The following is a 15154-nucleotide window of genomic DNA, read 5'->3' as shown; positions in this document are numbered from 1 at the left end:
ACATGGCGTCGCTGAACGTGGCAATCAGCCGATAGATGTCGCTGCTCTCCTTAGCAGACTTCAGTGTAGCTCAGTTACGAAAGCTGCTAGATCACGTGCCTTACCAGGAAACCCTGTAATGGGGCTTTTTAAAGAGCGTTCGTCTCCAAGGAGGCAGTTTCTTCGTTACTGGTAGCGAAGGTTAGTACGAGAGGTTAAAGAAACGCCCGCTTCCTTTCGGTGTGAACCGACGATGACGTAGAGCTGATATGCTCCCAGCTGTGTCTCCACGCAAGACATTCGCTTCTTCGTAGCTCGAAGTGCCGCATCGATCGATTTCCGTCCATCCATGCAGGGCGACGTGTCTGCTGGAAAGATGGCAACCAGGGAGACTACGGAAGAACGGTCGGACATTCCCGATTCGTCTCAAGACTTTCATCTCATGCATCTGGAGCCTCGGCCGCTGCGGCACTTCCCGACCAGCGAGGAATATCTGTACGCCATGAAGGAGGATCTGGCGGAATGGCTGAACTCGCTTTACGGCCTGGTCATCAGCGTCGACGACTTCATGGAGAAACTGGAGACCGGAGTCGTCCTTTGCCGGCACGCGAACAACGTGATGCGCAAGGCTCGGGAGTGGCGGAGCGCCGGACACAACGGGCTCACGATCCAGATTCCAGAACGGGACGTGGTGTACCGCATGGACGTGCAGCCGGGCACGTTTCACGCACGCGACAACATTTCCAACTTCATCAGCTGGTGCCGTTCCTTGGCGATCAAGGAATGTCTGCTGTTCGAAACCGACGATCTCGTCCTCCGGAAAAACGAAAGAAGTTTCATTTTGTGCCTGCTGGAAGTCGCCCGTCGAGGGGCGAAGTTCGGCATGCCGGCACCTCTGCTGGTTCAGATGGAACAGGAAATCGACGCCGAATTGGCGAAAGACAGCGATTCTGACGGTCACGAAGCCGACGACGATTCCGACATATTATTGGATCCTCCCCCGCAGATCATCACCAACGACCTCCGGAGTCTCCACGAAAGAGTAAGTGCTTGAATATTCTCTTATTTAAAAAAACATTTATTTCACGTAAGGTGCAGTGGTTTAAGTACCGAAATTAAAATCGTTTAATTATACAGGCATATGACGGTACCTTTTTATGTGTGTGTGTGTGTGTGTGTAAAAATATCGATAAAACACGTTTACATTTTTGTTCGTTAAAAACTTGAGTAATAAGCAACATAGAGGGCGATGAAGTAAACCTTCGTGCATATTCCTGAAAACCACAACAAAGTAATTTTGGCTTGAATTTGCAGAAGATAATAAATTCTTCCAGGTTTGATTTGTTTACTGTTTTTAACTTAAAAAGAAACTGCTTAGATGATATCACCTTGAACTGATTTTTTTTAATCATTTTGCAGTAATTTCCACTGATTTCCCCCCCTTGTTTTTGTTTCCCAACATTGCCTCTTACCGTGCGAGCTCTTTCGTGCAGAAGACGACAGAAGTTTATTATAGGCCGTCCGGTATTTTTATGTGCGACTGCCACAATGAACCTTTTAAGGGCCACCTGTTCCCGAATAAAGCGATAGTGGACGCACGTGCCATGAAACTGATGATGATCATCATCCCCACCAGTTTAGGTTGGTTCTTCGGCGACTAACGAAAAATCTTGTTTTACCAAATAGGGGAAGTTGTCGACCTTGTGAATACAGGTGTAAGGTAAGCACGTGGAAGGCCGTGCAGGTTTCCTAAAGATAACTTAAGTTGTTCGACCCATATGAGGCATCTTTGCCAAGGGTTAAATGAAGCGATTGCGAAAGAAAAACAAAACTAGCTCAAAAAGGGAATGGTCTATCAAAGAGAAAAATATTTTCGCTCGATTGCCTATTTCGGTGGTTTTAATGTATTTTCATACCGCCCTATAACTAATTGACTGGGATCTTTATAACTAAATATAATTCCTTGATTTATTCAATACACGCACATCTAATTACTGGTTATTTCTTTGCGGGGGGGGTCTCATCTTTTCTAATATACTAGATCTGAGGTCCACATTACTATTTGGCATCACAAAGCCATAACGATGGACACGGATGACAGTCCTTATTCCGACATTTTTTGTCAGTTCATGGGTGTCTGTCTTGTGGAAGGAAAAACCCGATTTTCCGAGAAATAACCCTGCTATAACCATATGAGGCTGACTATCTGACCTTAACTGGCCTTCTAAAGGTTCTCCACATCAGGCAAGATTGTTTACCCTGTCCTTTTCCTTAGCCAAAAGACACCTACTGCGTCCTTCTTCCCTTCTGTCTTAATTAAGCAAACATATAAGGAAAATTATTTTTGTTTCTGTGGACTTAATTTGTTCAAACCAAATCAATGATTTTTATGAAACATATTTAGTTCGTATGTGTGTGTGTGACTCCTTTTTTCTTTTTGTTCTAATTACTATTTTAATCTTTCGTGGAAAGCTGTCATTTAGGAAGTCGTTCGATTTATTCAATATGGCGAACAGGCACGTGCACACACACACACACACACAACAAAAAACTTCTTTATGTATCGGCAATGGTAGACACTTGGTCGATGACCTTTATAGCTCAGATCGATGACGACGCAAATCCCCGACCTTGGGATTTTAAGGAAGCCTTACAGAAGTGGGTCGACACACACAATCCTTTGGCGAGCAGAGATAAGGAAATGCACTCCTGCGGGGAGCTTCGAACACGAGTGAACAATGGAATATTTTAAAAACTTCAGCTTATCTGACAAATAAATAGATATCGTGCACGGCAACTATAAAATGAACCTGTGATTGGCAGGGCTAGCATTCCGAAAAGCGTGGCGATTATTGGAGTTAATGCAATTACTGCATACCAAAAAAATGTTGGAAAATAAAATCTGAATTTTGACTTCCTTAACATGAATAATATCGTACTTCCTTAGAAGGAATATTAGGTTGATTGAAGAAAGCATCCCAAGATGCTTTTAGCAGAAGTATGTAATAATAACACGACAATATCCTCGATCAGTGACTTAAAATCTCATCATATAATACTTAAAGCAAACAGAAAGTCCAAATATCGAGAGATCCATCATCCAAATTTAAAATACAAAATAAAAGCTTCAAAAAAAGATTGAAGTGATAAAACATTTCAATAAAAATTGCCATACAAAGTTATGAAGTGCTCTTTTCTAATCTAAAAACCAGTTCTTTTTTTTTTTTAAATTTGATCTTAAGTTTATATAAAATAAATAATAAATAAATTCACTGACGCCTTTTATTCTCAAAGGAATTAGTGGAACTCTTGTAGCTCTTGAGTTTGGTAATGTATATGGAAATAAATATATTGCAATGATAAACAAAGAGATATTTATAAAATGTCAAATATATATATATATATATATATATATATTTGCAAGAAAACGTTTCTGGGAATCTTTATTTTGAGAATTAAAGGCATGTTTCTGTGTTCATTTGGTGATGACGTCATTTTTCTGTTAATCATCGAACAACAGTCGTCAGACAAAACAAAAGATTAGTCATGGTTTTTGTGTATCCAGTGCTCTTTGGATTATCTTCAAGTTGAATCAGGTCTATTCGCAGAGGGAGTATTACCACTACCCGATGCCCAGGGCCGTCGCCAGATTAGATCGCGCCCTGAGACAAACAATTAAATATCGCCCCTGATGGATTATAAGACAAAAATATAAGAAAATCTCCAATTGTTAATTTGTTTTTTTTACAAGAGAAACATTAATGAAAAATGATTACATAATAATGTTAATTAAATGTTTGATCTTCGGGATATCGGACAATAAAACTGCTTAAAGCTCTTCTAAATTTCAATTTTAAGCTATGTCTGCCTCTATCGATATAGTTGCTAGATCAACCAATCTTTCTTGGGTCGTTGCTGTCGCAAATAATTTTTAATCAGTTTAAGCTTGGAAAAACTTCTTTCGTCACTTGCTATGCTAACAGGAATTGTAGCGTAGCGACGACGCCTACCGCAATATGGCTGAACGAGCGCCCTTATTAAGCCGCGCCGTGAGACAGGCTGCCTCTTGATGAGACGGTACTGTTGATGCCGTCTTTACCAAATCAAGTTCATAAAGATGATCACGTGATCTGCTGTCGAGTTCTTAGCATTGAATTTCTGTTAGCAAAGAAGAAACGGTCTACTTGTGCAGGATGTTGATCATCTGAAATGTTATTTCTGATTGTAAATATCACTAATTACTGTTAAATTTTGATTCATTTTAATTAATCGCAGTTAATTGAATTTATTTTAAAAATTATATCAAATCGAGTAACAAACGGCAAGACTGTAAACAGCACTCCTCGGTTCTATTTTGACATCACTCTGTGGGTTCTTATTATTATAACGTTTCTTTCAACGTCTTCATCGAGCACCCCTGCTGACACCACCTCCTTACACCTCTCCAATCGAGTGTGTGTAGATCACTTTGCCTGGTAGAATCCCTTGAGTAAAATACATTTCACTCGGTGGTATACTCACAGGAGGCTATGACTGGAGAAGAATTCTACCATAGAAGAATTGTGTGTTGCAGAAAGCAATAATAAATCCACGTTGCTGCTCTTATTGAAGCATTAATAATCAGGATTCTTTCAAAGGTTTAGCCATCGTTCACAAAATAACAAGGGCGGTGAGAGAAGACGTTGAAGCAAAGGGGTGGTGCTGCAGAATACAAATCAGGATCACATTTAATCTGAAAACTTCTTGCTTAGAGGGTCAACTCTCCTTACTACACTTCTGATCATCACATAAAGAGTAACCTCTTTATGTGATGAGCAATAAATCGGGTTTTATTTCATAATAAATTTTTCAATAGACACGCTAGTGTTCTGCTGTGCTCAAGCCAGGATTTCCCTAAATGATACCTTCCCTTAAATGTAAACGTAACCTTGCTTTCATCTACTGGCAGGATGTCAGTCAGTGTCAAGACAGTGTGGTCCATCTTCTCAGAAATGAAGCACTCGATCCACTCAGTTTATAACTGCGCTCGGGAAGTTAGATTAAAAATTAGTGAACCGTATCGAAAAGGGGTGGAAAGAAGGCAACATACTTCCGTTAAATGAAGAAAGTTCTAGATCGGACGTAGCAAACTGTAAACCGATTAGCATAGCTGAAGTGGCGATTAAGGTACCGGAAAAGTTGGTTGGGATGGCGGAATAGGAATACGATATTCAATGGAGGACTGCACAGCTTTGATCTTGCCATAGTAATCTATAACCTTCAAAGTAACAGTCCAAGTTGCACAAAGGTAATGTTCGACTTTGAAAGGCACTTGACAAGATATTGCACAGAACTCTTACAAAAATTGCAGCAAATGGAAATGGATAGTTGATAGGTAAACATCAAAGAATAGTGCATGGTACAAGGAGAGGTACGTGGAATCAAGGAGAAAGCAGGTGATGGTTTGTCCAGGGCTCGATATTGGGCCACTGCTGTTTAATTTGTACATTAATCCGCGCAGGCAATATCCAATTATTCACGGATGTGCTAATTGAAGGAGGTAGTAGTTAACTGGAGGAGGTGATATATAGATCGTGCACGGTGATTTAAATAGACTGTCAGCGTATTGAGATATAGACTGCCCGCAAAGGATAATAATGGCTACGAGATTAATGTGGCCGCTTTGGGATGAAGAGATTACAAGCTGTGTATTAAATTCGTTTGAATGTACTGCAAGAAATTGATCTGGCATTGCGTGCATCCGAAACTCTCTCTCTTTTGGATTGGGTGACCTTGGAATAAACTGAAGACCGCCCTTACGATTTGAATAAAATGCTCAACCAAGGGAATTTTTATAGAAAGCATTATTAGGTAATGTCAAGATAATGTGATCGAGTTGCTTGTCAGTCATGTACCTATTTAAAAGAAATTTGTGACTGGCTGATAATTACGATGTTTTGATATATTTTTATGCATGTTAAAACTTATTCCTTTCGCTTGAATTTCTTTCAAGAAAAAGTGTCTTAAATCTAAAGCATTGCTTCTTGGACTTCCGTGGATGTAGAACATACTTAATCAATGTAGAGGAACAAAATTACAATTTATTATTTACGATCTCGATTACCTTCGTGTGCATTATATGACGCACACGACACTAGTCGAGATTGTAAATTATGGATTTTTTTTCATCCATCAGTCGCTGTTTGGAAAATATCCCAAGATTAAGCAAACCATTATTATTACAAGAAGTTCTTCATAGGTTCCACAAAGTCGTGGCAGGGGATCCAAATACCCCTGAACTTATTTAGAACATCAGACCCGACCATCCATTATAATAATCATTGTCGTCCATGGGTTATCACGGAGTTTCACTCCCTAAAAGAGCTGTCATATTGCATCTTTGCATCACTACTCCGTCACAAACGCATTCCATTCGCTTTTAAAAAACGAAAGAAAGAAAAAAAAATTACTCCCTTGTTCATCGTACTCAGCTTTTAGGGATGGCACCGCGTGCTTTCTTTTTCTTCTATTCTTTGATTAATGTTCGTCGTATCAATTTAGTAAACTCCTCTCAGCAACTTTATTTCTAAATCATATTATTCATTCTCTCTCTCCATCCAACTCTGCATTTCGCATTCTTGCAATCTCTCCTCATAATTAATATTTCAGAGTCTCGATTTCATTATTTTTCTTTTGATCAGTTTCAAAATATTCTGTCTCGAAATCCACGTGATCGTCCTGTAGTGCTGTGTACAGTTCTCGAAGTAAGATCTGATTAAGAATTAAAAAAAAATAAAGAGGAACAACTACTTCTTTGTATCGACTAGTCCGTACGTTTCTAAACATTGCAATATATCTTCTGAACTTTAACTGTTTGTTCGCCTTTTTTTTTTTTTTTGCAGTAAAACTTCCCGTAAAAGAGTAAGCAGCAGCAACTTGCTTTATCAACTGGCATCCCACTCCTCCTCCTCTTACACTAAAGTTAAAAAAGATAAATAAAAACACGGAGAGTTTGATAGAATTCGAAATGATACTTAAAATATTAATTTAATGCGATTCGAAATATTTTAAGACTTAAGAGCAAATAAGAATTTTAATTAAGTTCACGTTGATCAAAACATTTCGGTTTGTCTTACGACAGACGCTTTAGTGGAAGCCGAAAATTTTTTGTTAGTCAAACTTCGAAGATGGTTGATTACTACGTGGTTGGCTAGAATTTCGAGTGAAGTAATTAATTCCATTCATATTAGGCACACAGTGGATTGGAAAATATCAAAGTTTTACTTCTTTGAAAATCCTTAAATGTGACGTGAAATGAATCGAAGACCCGTTTTCATGTACCCACTTATGACCACTGGAAATTTTAGAAATAGCAAAAAAAAAAAAAAAAAATCTGTGGAGCCATTGACCGGAGAAAGTATAATAAAACATTTTTTAAATTATTTATTTTATAGTTTTTCTGGATATTCATCACAGTTCTGTTATTGCTATCAACAATAAAATTAAACTTTGCTCTGTTTCCAAATGTGTACCATTTTTATAAGTTTATTTTTTTTTCTAGTCATTACGTTAATATTTTTGACATCTTCAAGATCTCAGTTATAACTGGAAATGCCTCGAAATCCTGACCTCATTACCCTTACTTGCTTCAGTCGTAATTTCAAAACAACAGCCTAATAACTGACATACATGTAGCGCCACCTAAACCACCTCTCAGGAATTTAATGTTTTATTTATTTTCTGCCTTCTATTTCTGTTTTATTTTCAATAATTTGCAAACCAAGTTGCAGATTTCGGTTTCGGTTGGAAGGGTCTGAAAAGACTTGATAGATATAAATATTGCTGATACATTGATTTGCTTTTAGCAAATATGCTAAAATTTTTATTTTAAAAAAATAACAATAAAAATTTTTTATGAAAAATGACGTGGAATTTCCAGAAAGAAATACACTTTTGAATTCTTTTGGAATTGATTTCTGTACTTTTCAACAAACTGTCATCTTCACTTAATATAAACAGCAATTTTTCTTGAGATGACTGGCAAAAAGAAAGAAAAAAAAAGCACTCCTCGCATCAACGGAGATGTATGCATGTAAAGAGAGAGAGAGAGAGAGAGAGAGAAAGAGAGAGAGAGAGAGAGAGATTGCTGAAATGGTCGTATACTGTGCCACGTGTTTTATTTATTGTTTATGTGAATTCCATCCACAAAAGGCTGTAAACCATCCCACGTTAGTACCTTGAAGCAGCTAAAAGTTAACTTACTTTAGAGACCAAACATGAAACTCATTTGAAGCCACTTTAGGCCTCTAATAAGCGGAACAATGGCCTCACATCGGACGATAAAATTCATTTCCTAAAAACAACCGCAAATTTCCGTGTGCCCTCAGCAACATGGGAATCCACACCCTATTGTGGACAGCATCTTCGCTCTCCATTGCATGGAGAGCGAAGATGCTGTCCACTGCGGATTGAAAGCAATCAGCAGCACGCGAACCAACAACATTTGGGCTTCCTAAACAAACCCCGACATTCACTACAACATAGGGAAAACTTGTAATATAACTGACCTCCAGAAAAAAAACCTTTGCGTTGGTCTTCGACAAGCTACACTAGAAAAACAATTTTTATAATTTGAAGCATTTTCTTAAGAGAAAATGTTTCAAATTAAGCGTAGTTTACTCCGCATCGATGTGAAGAAGGGAGGGACCATTACACATCGTCGTCTGTTTTTTTTTTTTTTTTTTTTTTTTGTAAATCCTTTATTAAATGTGGATAACAAAAACAAAGATTCCATTGTGTCAACAGCAACGTAGTACCATGACCAGAGGAACAAATATCCTGGAAGAGTTGATATTTAACGTGATATTTAAATAATATTTTCACATCACTTGCATCGTACAATGTTATATTTCTACCTGGAAGACGATGGCTGCTTTGAAGATGGAAACACACTTATTTTGAAATATAATAAGGGACATCGAATCTCCTCATGGTTGAGAAATATGATCTCATCTTTTCTGGCCAGTCCTCAGATGACAATCTCAGGATTAGGATGTGATAGAGGGGAGCCCACTTTCTTCATCACGGGATAACCTGCTTCTAACAATCTCAGATGCCTTGCAAGCGTGTGGAAGTTCTACGCGAGATCGAAGCAGGATTTCCATTTTTCTGACTCTCAGTGTCTGTTGGCTTCCTAAAAATAGGTTTTAAACTCTACGTGAGGACACCGAGGCGAGTTCATACGTGTTACGCATTCATGCTGCAACTGGGATCATTTGTCACCGGTGATGCAATCACGCAACATTCCAGTCGACGGATGCTCGTAGCATAGCGGACGCTGCAGTTTCCGTTTGCTCCTACTCCTCTTCGTATTTGACGGCACACTGAATGAAACCGTGTGTATTCAAGTAGCTGAAATGTCCCTTTGACATTTATTTCGGGCTGACCTTTTTCGCCAGGTGAAAGAATGCGTTTTATTATTAGTGTTGCGGTTTCTTTGCGGTATGCAATTTGATCAGCCAACCGATTCGAAGCTCGGGTCATATTTCGATAAGCCCAGCAGAGAAGGCTCGTGTGGACTGCGCCACTGTCCATCAGCAGGAAATAAAATTTTAGTCCTAAAACGTAACCCTTTACGAAGCCGAAAGAAATTTCTGCAACAGCAGACAAAAAAATAATCTCGAGAATAAACCCCCCCCCCCTCGAAACTACAATCTGCAAGGTTGTAGATTGTGATGAGTACTTGAATAGGCAGGTTGTTTTTCGCTAGATAAGGAAACCGTTTCACGATTATCAAAACGTGATTGTCTTGTAAAAGACAGGGTGAAATCCCCGGGAATATCACACTGGGTGAGGAAAATTCTGCATCACCACGAACTTTCGCAAACATCCATGCCAAGATGGGAATCGAACCCACAGCTTGTTGGTTGAAAAGCAGGCCCGCTATCCACTCGATAAGCCACTCCTGCTAATGTATGCTTGCCAACTGGACTCGCTTTGTCCAAAGAACTCTGTGTTTTCGGAACAGAAAAGCAACTTCGGAGTAGTTTTTGCCGATTACAGGATGGACTCCGGGCAACAGCACTGCATAAGTGAACTCATGAGAAGCGTAGACTTGCGAAATTATTTTTTAAATTTCGATTTAAAAAAAAAAAAAAAAGACAAGGAAATAAAAATATTAGATACTTTGAATAGAAAAGTAGCGCTTTCACTTCATGTGTTTTTTTTTTTATTATTATTATTTTATTTGACATACTTTGTATTGTTCACTACGACACTAGAAATGAGCCCACACAAACAGCATTCGCCTCACCTTGAATTAAGTGTTATGAATGGGATTTAATATCAGTAGAAGAGGTGAAAATAGTCAACACCACACTTCTACTGTTATGCAAGCTAGCTTTGTTTTCAAGAAGCAAGATTTACTTCCTAGTATCGATTATATAGATTACTTCGTGCATATTTGCTGTATGGAATAACCGGGCAGTGCTAGGCTCGCGCTGTGCAAAATGCAGGTCATCGAATGGTACCGTGAGTGCAGCAATGGAGACATCTCTTAACCGATCGAAGGTTCATACTTGAAGCAAAAGATTCGAGGCTTCATTTGGCTTCAAATGAAATCACCAAATACACGCTTATCAAGAAATTCACCACTTTTAAAAAAAATTTTTTTTAAGTATTTGGATTTTGCTTAGTGGAAAAATTGGGTCCCTCATCCAGATATAGAGGATGCTAAGTATTTTTTTATATTATTAACTAAGTCAATACTTAATTTTATTTATATCTGGAAAATATCAATACATTATAAGTACGTACAAATATATTATTTGGAGAATTTGAAATTCAAGAAAAAATTTTAAATTAAAAAATTAACTTAAAGAAACATTAACAGTTTATTGGATGCATAAAATCAGAAACGCATACACTTCCCGTTAAGTGTGTATTTATAACTTACATTTTTTATTTATTTCGCGAATAATAATACTCATACAGTAATGAAAACATTTATTATAGTGATATTTTGCAGGGCCGTCGCCAGATTAGATCGGGATCTGAGGCAAACAGTTAATTTGATGGATTATAAGACAAAAATATAAGAAAATCTCTAATTGCTATTTTGTTTTTATTACAAGAGAAATATTAATACGAAACGATTACATGATAATATTAATTAAATGTTTGCTCTACGGGGATATCGCACAATAAAACTACTTCTAAGCTCTTCTAAATTTAAATTATAAGCTATGTCCGCCTCTATTGATACAGTTGCTAGACCAACCAATCTTTCTTGGGTCATTGCTGTTCGCAAATAATTTTTAATCAGTTTAAGCTTGGAAAAACTTCTTTCCGCACTTGCTACGCTAACAGGAATTGTTAACAATGTCCTGTTAGCGTAGCGACGGCGCCTACTGCAATATGGCTGAATGAGCTCATTTATTAAGCCGGCCATGAGGCAAGTTGCCTCTATGCTACACCCTGTTGACGGCACTGTGTTTTTGTAGCACTTTTTTTTTTTGTCACATGATGTCCAAGTGTTTGTGACTGCTTTCTGTTATCCCCCCCCACACACACACACACGTCGCATTTGCGAATTCTTCAACTTCCATTGTGACGCTATTTGTATTGATATTTTATTATGCTGTGATTCCCAGCCACTACAGTACTTACTTCCTCCTGCTATCTGGACTGCCTTTTCACATGTACAACCGAAGTGGACCTTTGGATCTTAGGTTGCGTATGTGAAAATAGACAACACTGAATAAACATCTTGAAAATAGACATAATACTGACCAATACACTCTAAAATACTTAGTTATTGCTAATTTATTACAAACCTTTACTTGCCGATTCATATTTTTCTTACCTTATTTACTATTTGGTTGGTACATACTTTAAATATTAGCAGACGAATTCAATTATCTGCTAGCCGCATTTTATAACCTGCCGTAAATAAATTCGAAATCTCTTATTTGCAGCAGACATTTAAAAATAAAATATCTGAAATCTTTCGAGTAAAAAATATAAATTCTACGGATCACAAATCAACAAGAGAAACCATCTTGTATTTTTGCTGGTTGCTGTGGCAACCCTGAAGTTATGGCGCCGCGAATGCCATTTACTTCCATTTCGTTTGGTCGCAGATAATTGACCATGTGAATGTGCGCGCGTGTGCTAACAGCTTTTTATATTAGTTCTTAGAATAAAAAAATAAATTAGAAATATTGCAATCAATACAATTAAACTGTTTAGCTTCTTACATTCTCATTTTTTCTCTGATTTAAATAAGTAATAACGTTAAGTTTATTCTAGTTTCTTTTACAAACATAATGGGAATTTAGAACTTAAATAAAAAATGAAACTGCCTTTCTGATAAACACCTTTTTTTGTACAAACCTTTTTTTTTTTTTTTGTACAAATGGATGAGTAAGCGACACCACGCGATGATATTCAGCGGCCAATTATTTGTTTATAGCGTGGTATATTTGTTTATAGAATAAAACAGGGCGAGTCATTGTTATGCACTTAAACGTTAGTAACAGCATGAGTGCTGTATTAGTTTCAAAAACCGTGAAACGTTTTGCTCTTCTTCCATATGTATGGTAAACGACTACCATGTTCTTTCCCGTACCACCCAGCCTCTAGGCTAGCCCTATATTTAATGACGGAGGAGAATATTTTCCGTGTTCTCTGTTCCTCCTACACTGCAACGACTTTTTCAATACTTTCACCAACCTAGCGGCGAAATTCCGGCCATAATAGACGTGGCACACCCCGTGTTCGCTGAAAAGCAACGCAGGATGGTTGAGGAGCAGTGAAAAGGTAGCATTTAACGGGAAGACAGCTTGAAAGACGGGCTGCTCTTTTGCATCGCAGTTTGTCAGACGATGTGGGAGGGAAAGTTTTTTTTTTTTTTTTTTTTTTTCCGAACATTAATAATGGATGAGCTCGGTAGAGGATGTTAACTATTAAGAAAGAATATTAAAGAAAATTGAAGATCTTTTAATTTTTTTGTGGAATATGCTATTTGTATGCGATTAACAATAGCACTGTGAAAAGAAATAGTTGATATTTGATATGTAAATATTTCACTGATTAAAATAAAATATAGTACTGGTAAATACAAAATTTTCTTTCCTTTTTCTTTATTATTATTTTTTAAAATTATTTCAGTTTTTTTTTTCTCCTCGATTGCTTCATCGGGGGATGAAATGCCTTCAGCAGGATAACAGTTGGCATAAAAGTTTCCAAGACACATGAATGAAATGTTAGCGAATCTTTTATGCTTTAAACGAAACATATTCTCTTTACAACGCTCGTTTAAATCTTTTTTTTTTTTTACATACTCTCTACACACACACACACACGAACACACAGAATATACGTATATTCTGTTTCCCCGGAATGTCTGTTTTACATTCCAGGACAAACCATAAAAAATATATAAAAGAAAATAGTTAAGCCTATTCAAAGATTAGTCTTTCTTTCTGTTTTTTCGTTGGTTGGTTACAGTCCAGTCTCGTTTTTCTTACAGTGAAAAGGTGTGTGTGTGTGTGTGTGTGTGGAAAAACTCTGAGCAATCAGATACTTTAGCAGGAGCTGAAGCTATTGTAATTGACGAAGGGTCAACTGTAACCAATGGTCAGTTACATTGACCGTTAAGTATGGAAATTCAGAAATGTTAAACAATTATGGAAGATGTATCTCCTTTTTCTTATTGTTTTGGTGGTGTGTAGGAGAGTTTAAAACCATCCACCGGGATGTTCCCAATAATTTTGGTCATAATGGGAATCTACCTATTTCTGTATATATTCAGAACACGAACGAATGTACAGTTGGCCAGGGTCAATTTAAAGACTGAAGAATTTTATGCACACACACACACACACACACACACACACACACACACACACACACACACACACACACACACACACACACACACACACACACACACACACACACACACACTATTAATTTTATGTTAAAGCATTTCAAAAACTGGATATGAGAGCCTACAGTATTAAAATATCGCTTCTTTTTTTTTTATTTAAAAGTAGGATTTCACCGATGAACCACTATGTACGTGTCCATTTGCCAGAGTCATCCTAATTTGTTGAAGCGTGGTCCCATTTTGGGCTCTCGAACATAGATCGTTCTTGAAGTTGTAACAAGCCAATAAACTTCGAATGCCCTACTCTTTCACTGACGTGAACATAGGCAAAACTTATTGCCACATGACAGTATAACGTCACAGGCGTCTTAGTCAACAAATAAACAGAACTATTTTATAATATATACAGATTTAACAATTTTCTATTACCCTGTTTTAAAAGATCTGAACTATGAGAACGGTCACTGTTGGGGGAGGAGGGAGGAGATTGGAGTCTGAAGTTCACGTGGCAAAACCCAATTGACTAGCAAATGCAAAGAATTTTACTTTTCAATTAAATACAAACGCATGTTCTTGAAAGTGATATAAAAATCTTTTGTATCGTCAAGGAATGGCTAAAAAAAATCATTCATCAAACTAGGCAATCGCTGTTTTGCATTATGCTGGATAAGCCAAATCAAAGATTTATCTAACGAATCACATTTAGCATCTAAGAAAACGGATAGCGATAAACAAAATGCACCTCTGAACCTTTCAGGTTCTGTTATAACTCCCTACAAAATTGCATATTTAGCATTTTCAGTATTTGTCCGCAGTTTTCAGTTGCTTCGTTTCATTTATTTACCAGCATATTCGAATGCGCATTAAAAAATTTCGATATTAAATGATGTTTTTAAAAAAATAAAAAAAAATAAAAAAAACTCTGCGAAAAAAAGCAGTGGCCATGGATAACGATCATGAATCCCAAACAAGTTCCTAAACTGCTCTCATCACAGGCAGGCATTATGATAGTAGTTTGGATGATGTTATCATCGCCACTTACGATGCACTCGTATTTTCACGCAGTGATATCATGTTTACTGCAGTGTCACTGATTGCGTATCGCACCTTTTATCGCTTACTTTCCTTCACCTGTGACATTTAATGATAACATCAGATTTAATATGACATCACCGAAATACATTCTCTGATCACTATTAGAAATGCCGATGATTATCGTAATGTTTTAGCTTCAAAACCTGCCGTACATCGCCTTTGCACCGATTCTAAAAGGTCATAGGAGCAACACGAACAGGAGACAGCATC

At 37.5% G+C, this 15154-nt stretch overlaps 1 protein-coding gene across 1 annotated transcript in view; it reads left to right on the top strand.

Moving 5' to 3' along the window:
* Positions 1–209: 209 nt before the first annotated feature.
* The window catches only part of LOC150107801 (uncharacterized), a 132105-nt gene continuing 117160 nt past the window's right edge, over positions 210–15154 (top strand). Inside the window, exon 1 of the mRNA XM_090391557.1 lies at positions 210–1021. Coding sequence (XP_090247683.1) covers positions 329–1021 — 693 coding nt within the window. The 5' untranslated portion in view covers positions 210–328. The remainder of the gene's footprint in view (positions 1022–15154) is intronic.

Source organism: Typopeltis vanoorti, chromosome 4 (assembly GCF_054136105.1).
Source record: "Typopeltis vanoorti isolate ZY-2024b chromosome 4, IOZ_Tvanoo_1.0, whole genome shotgun sequence".
Lineage (NCBI taxonomy): Eukaryota > Metazoa > Arthropoda > Arachnida > Uropygi > Thelyphonidae > Typopeltis > Typopeltis vanoorti.
The sequence above is the reverse complement of the archived record's forward strand: the minus strand, read 5'-3'. Positions and strand labels throughout refer to the sequence as shown.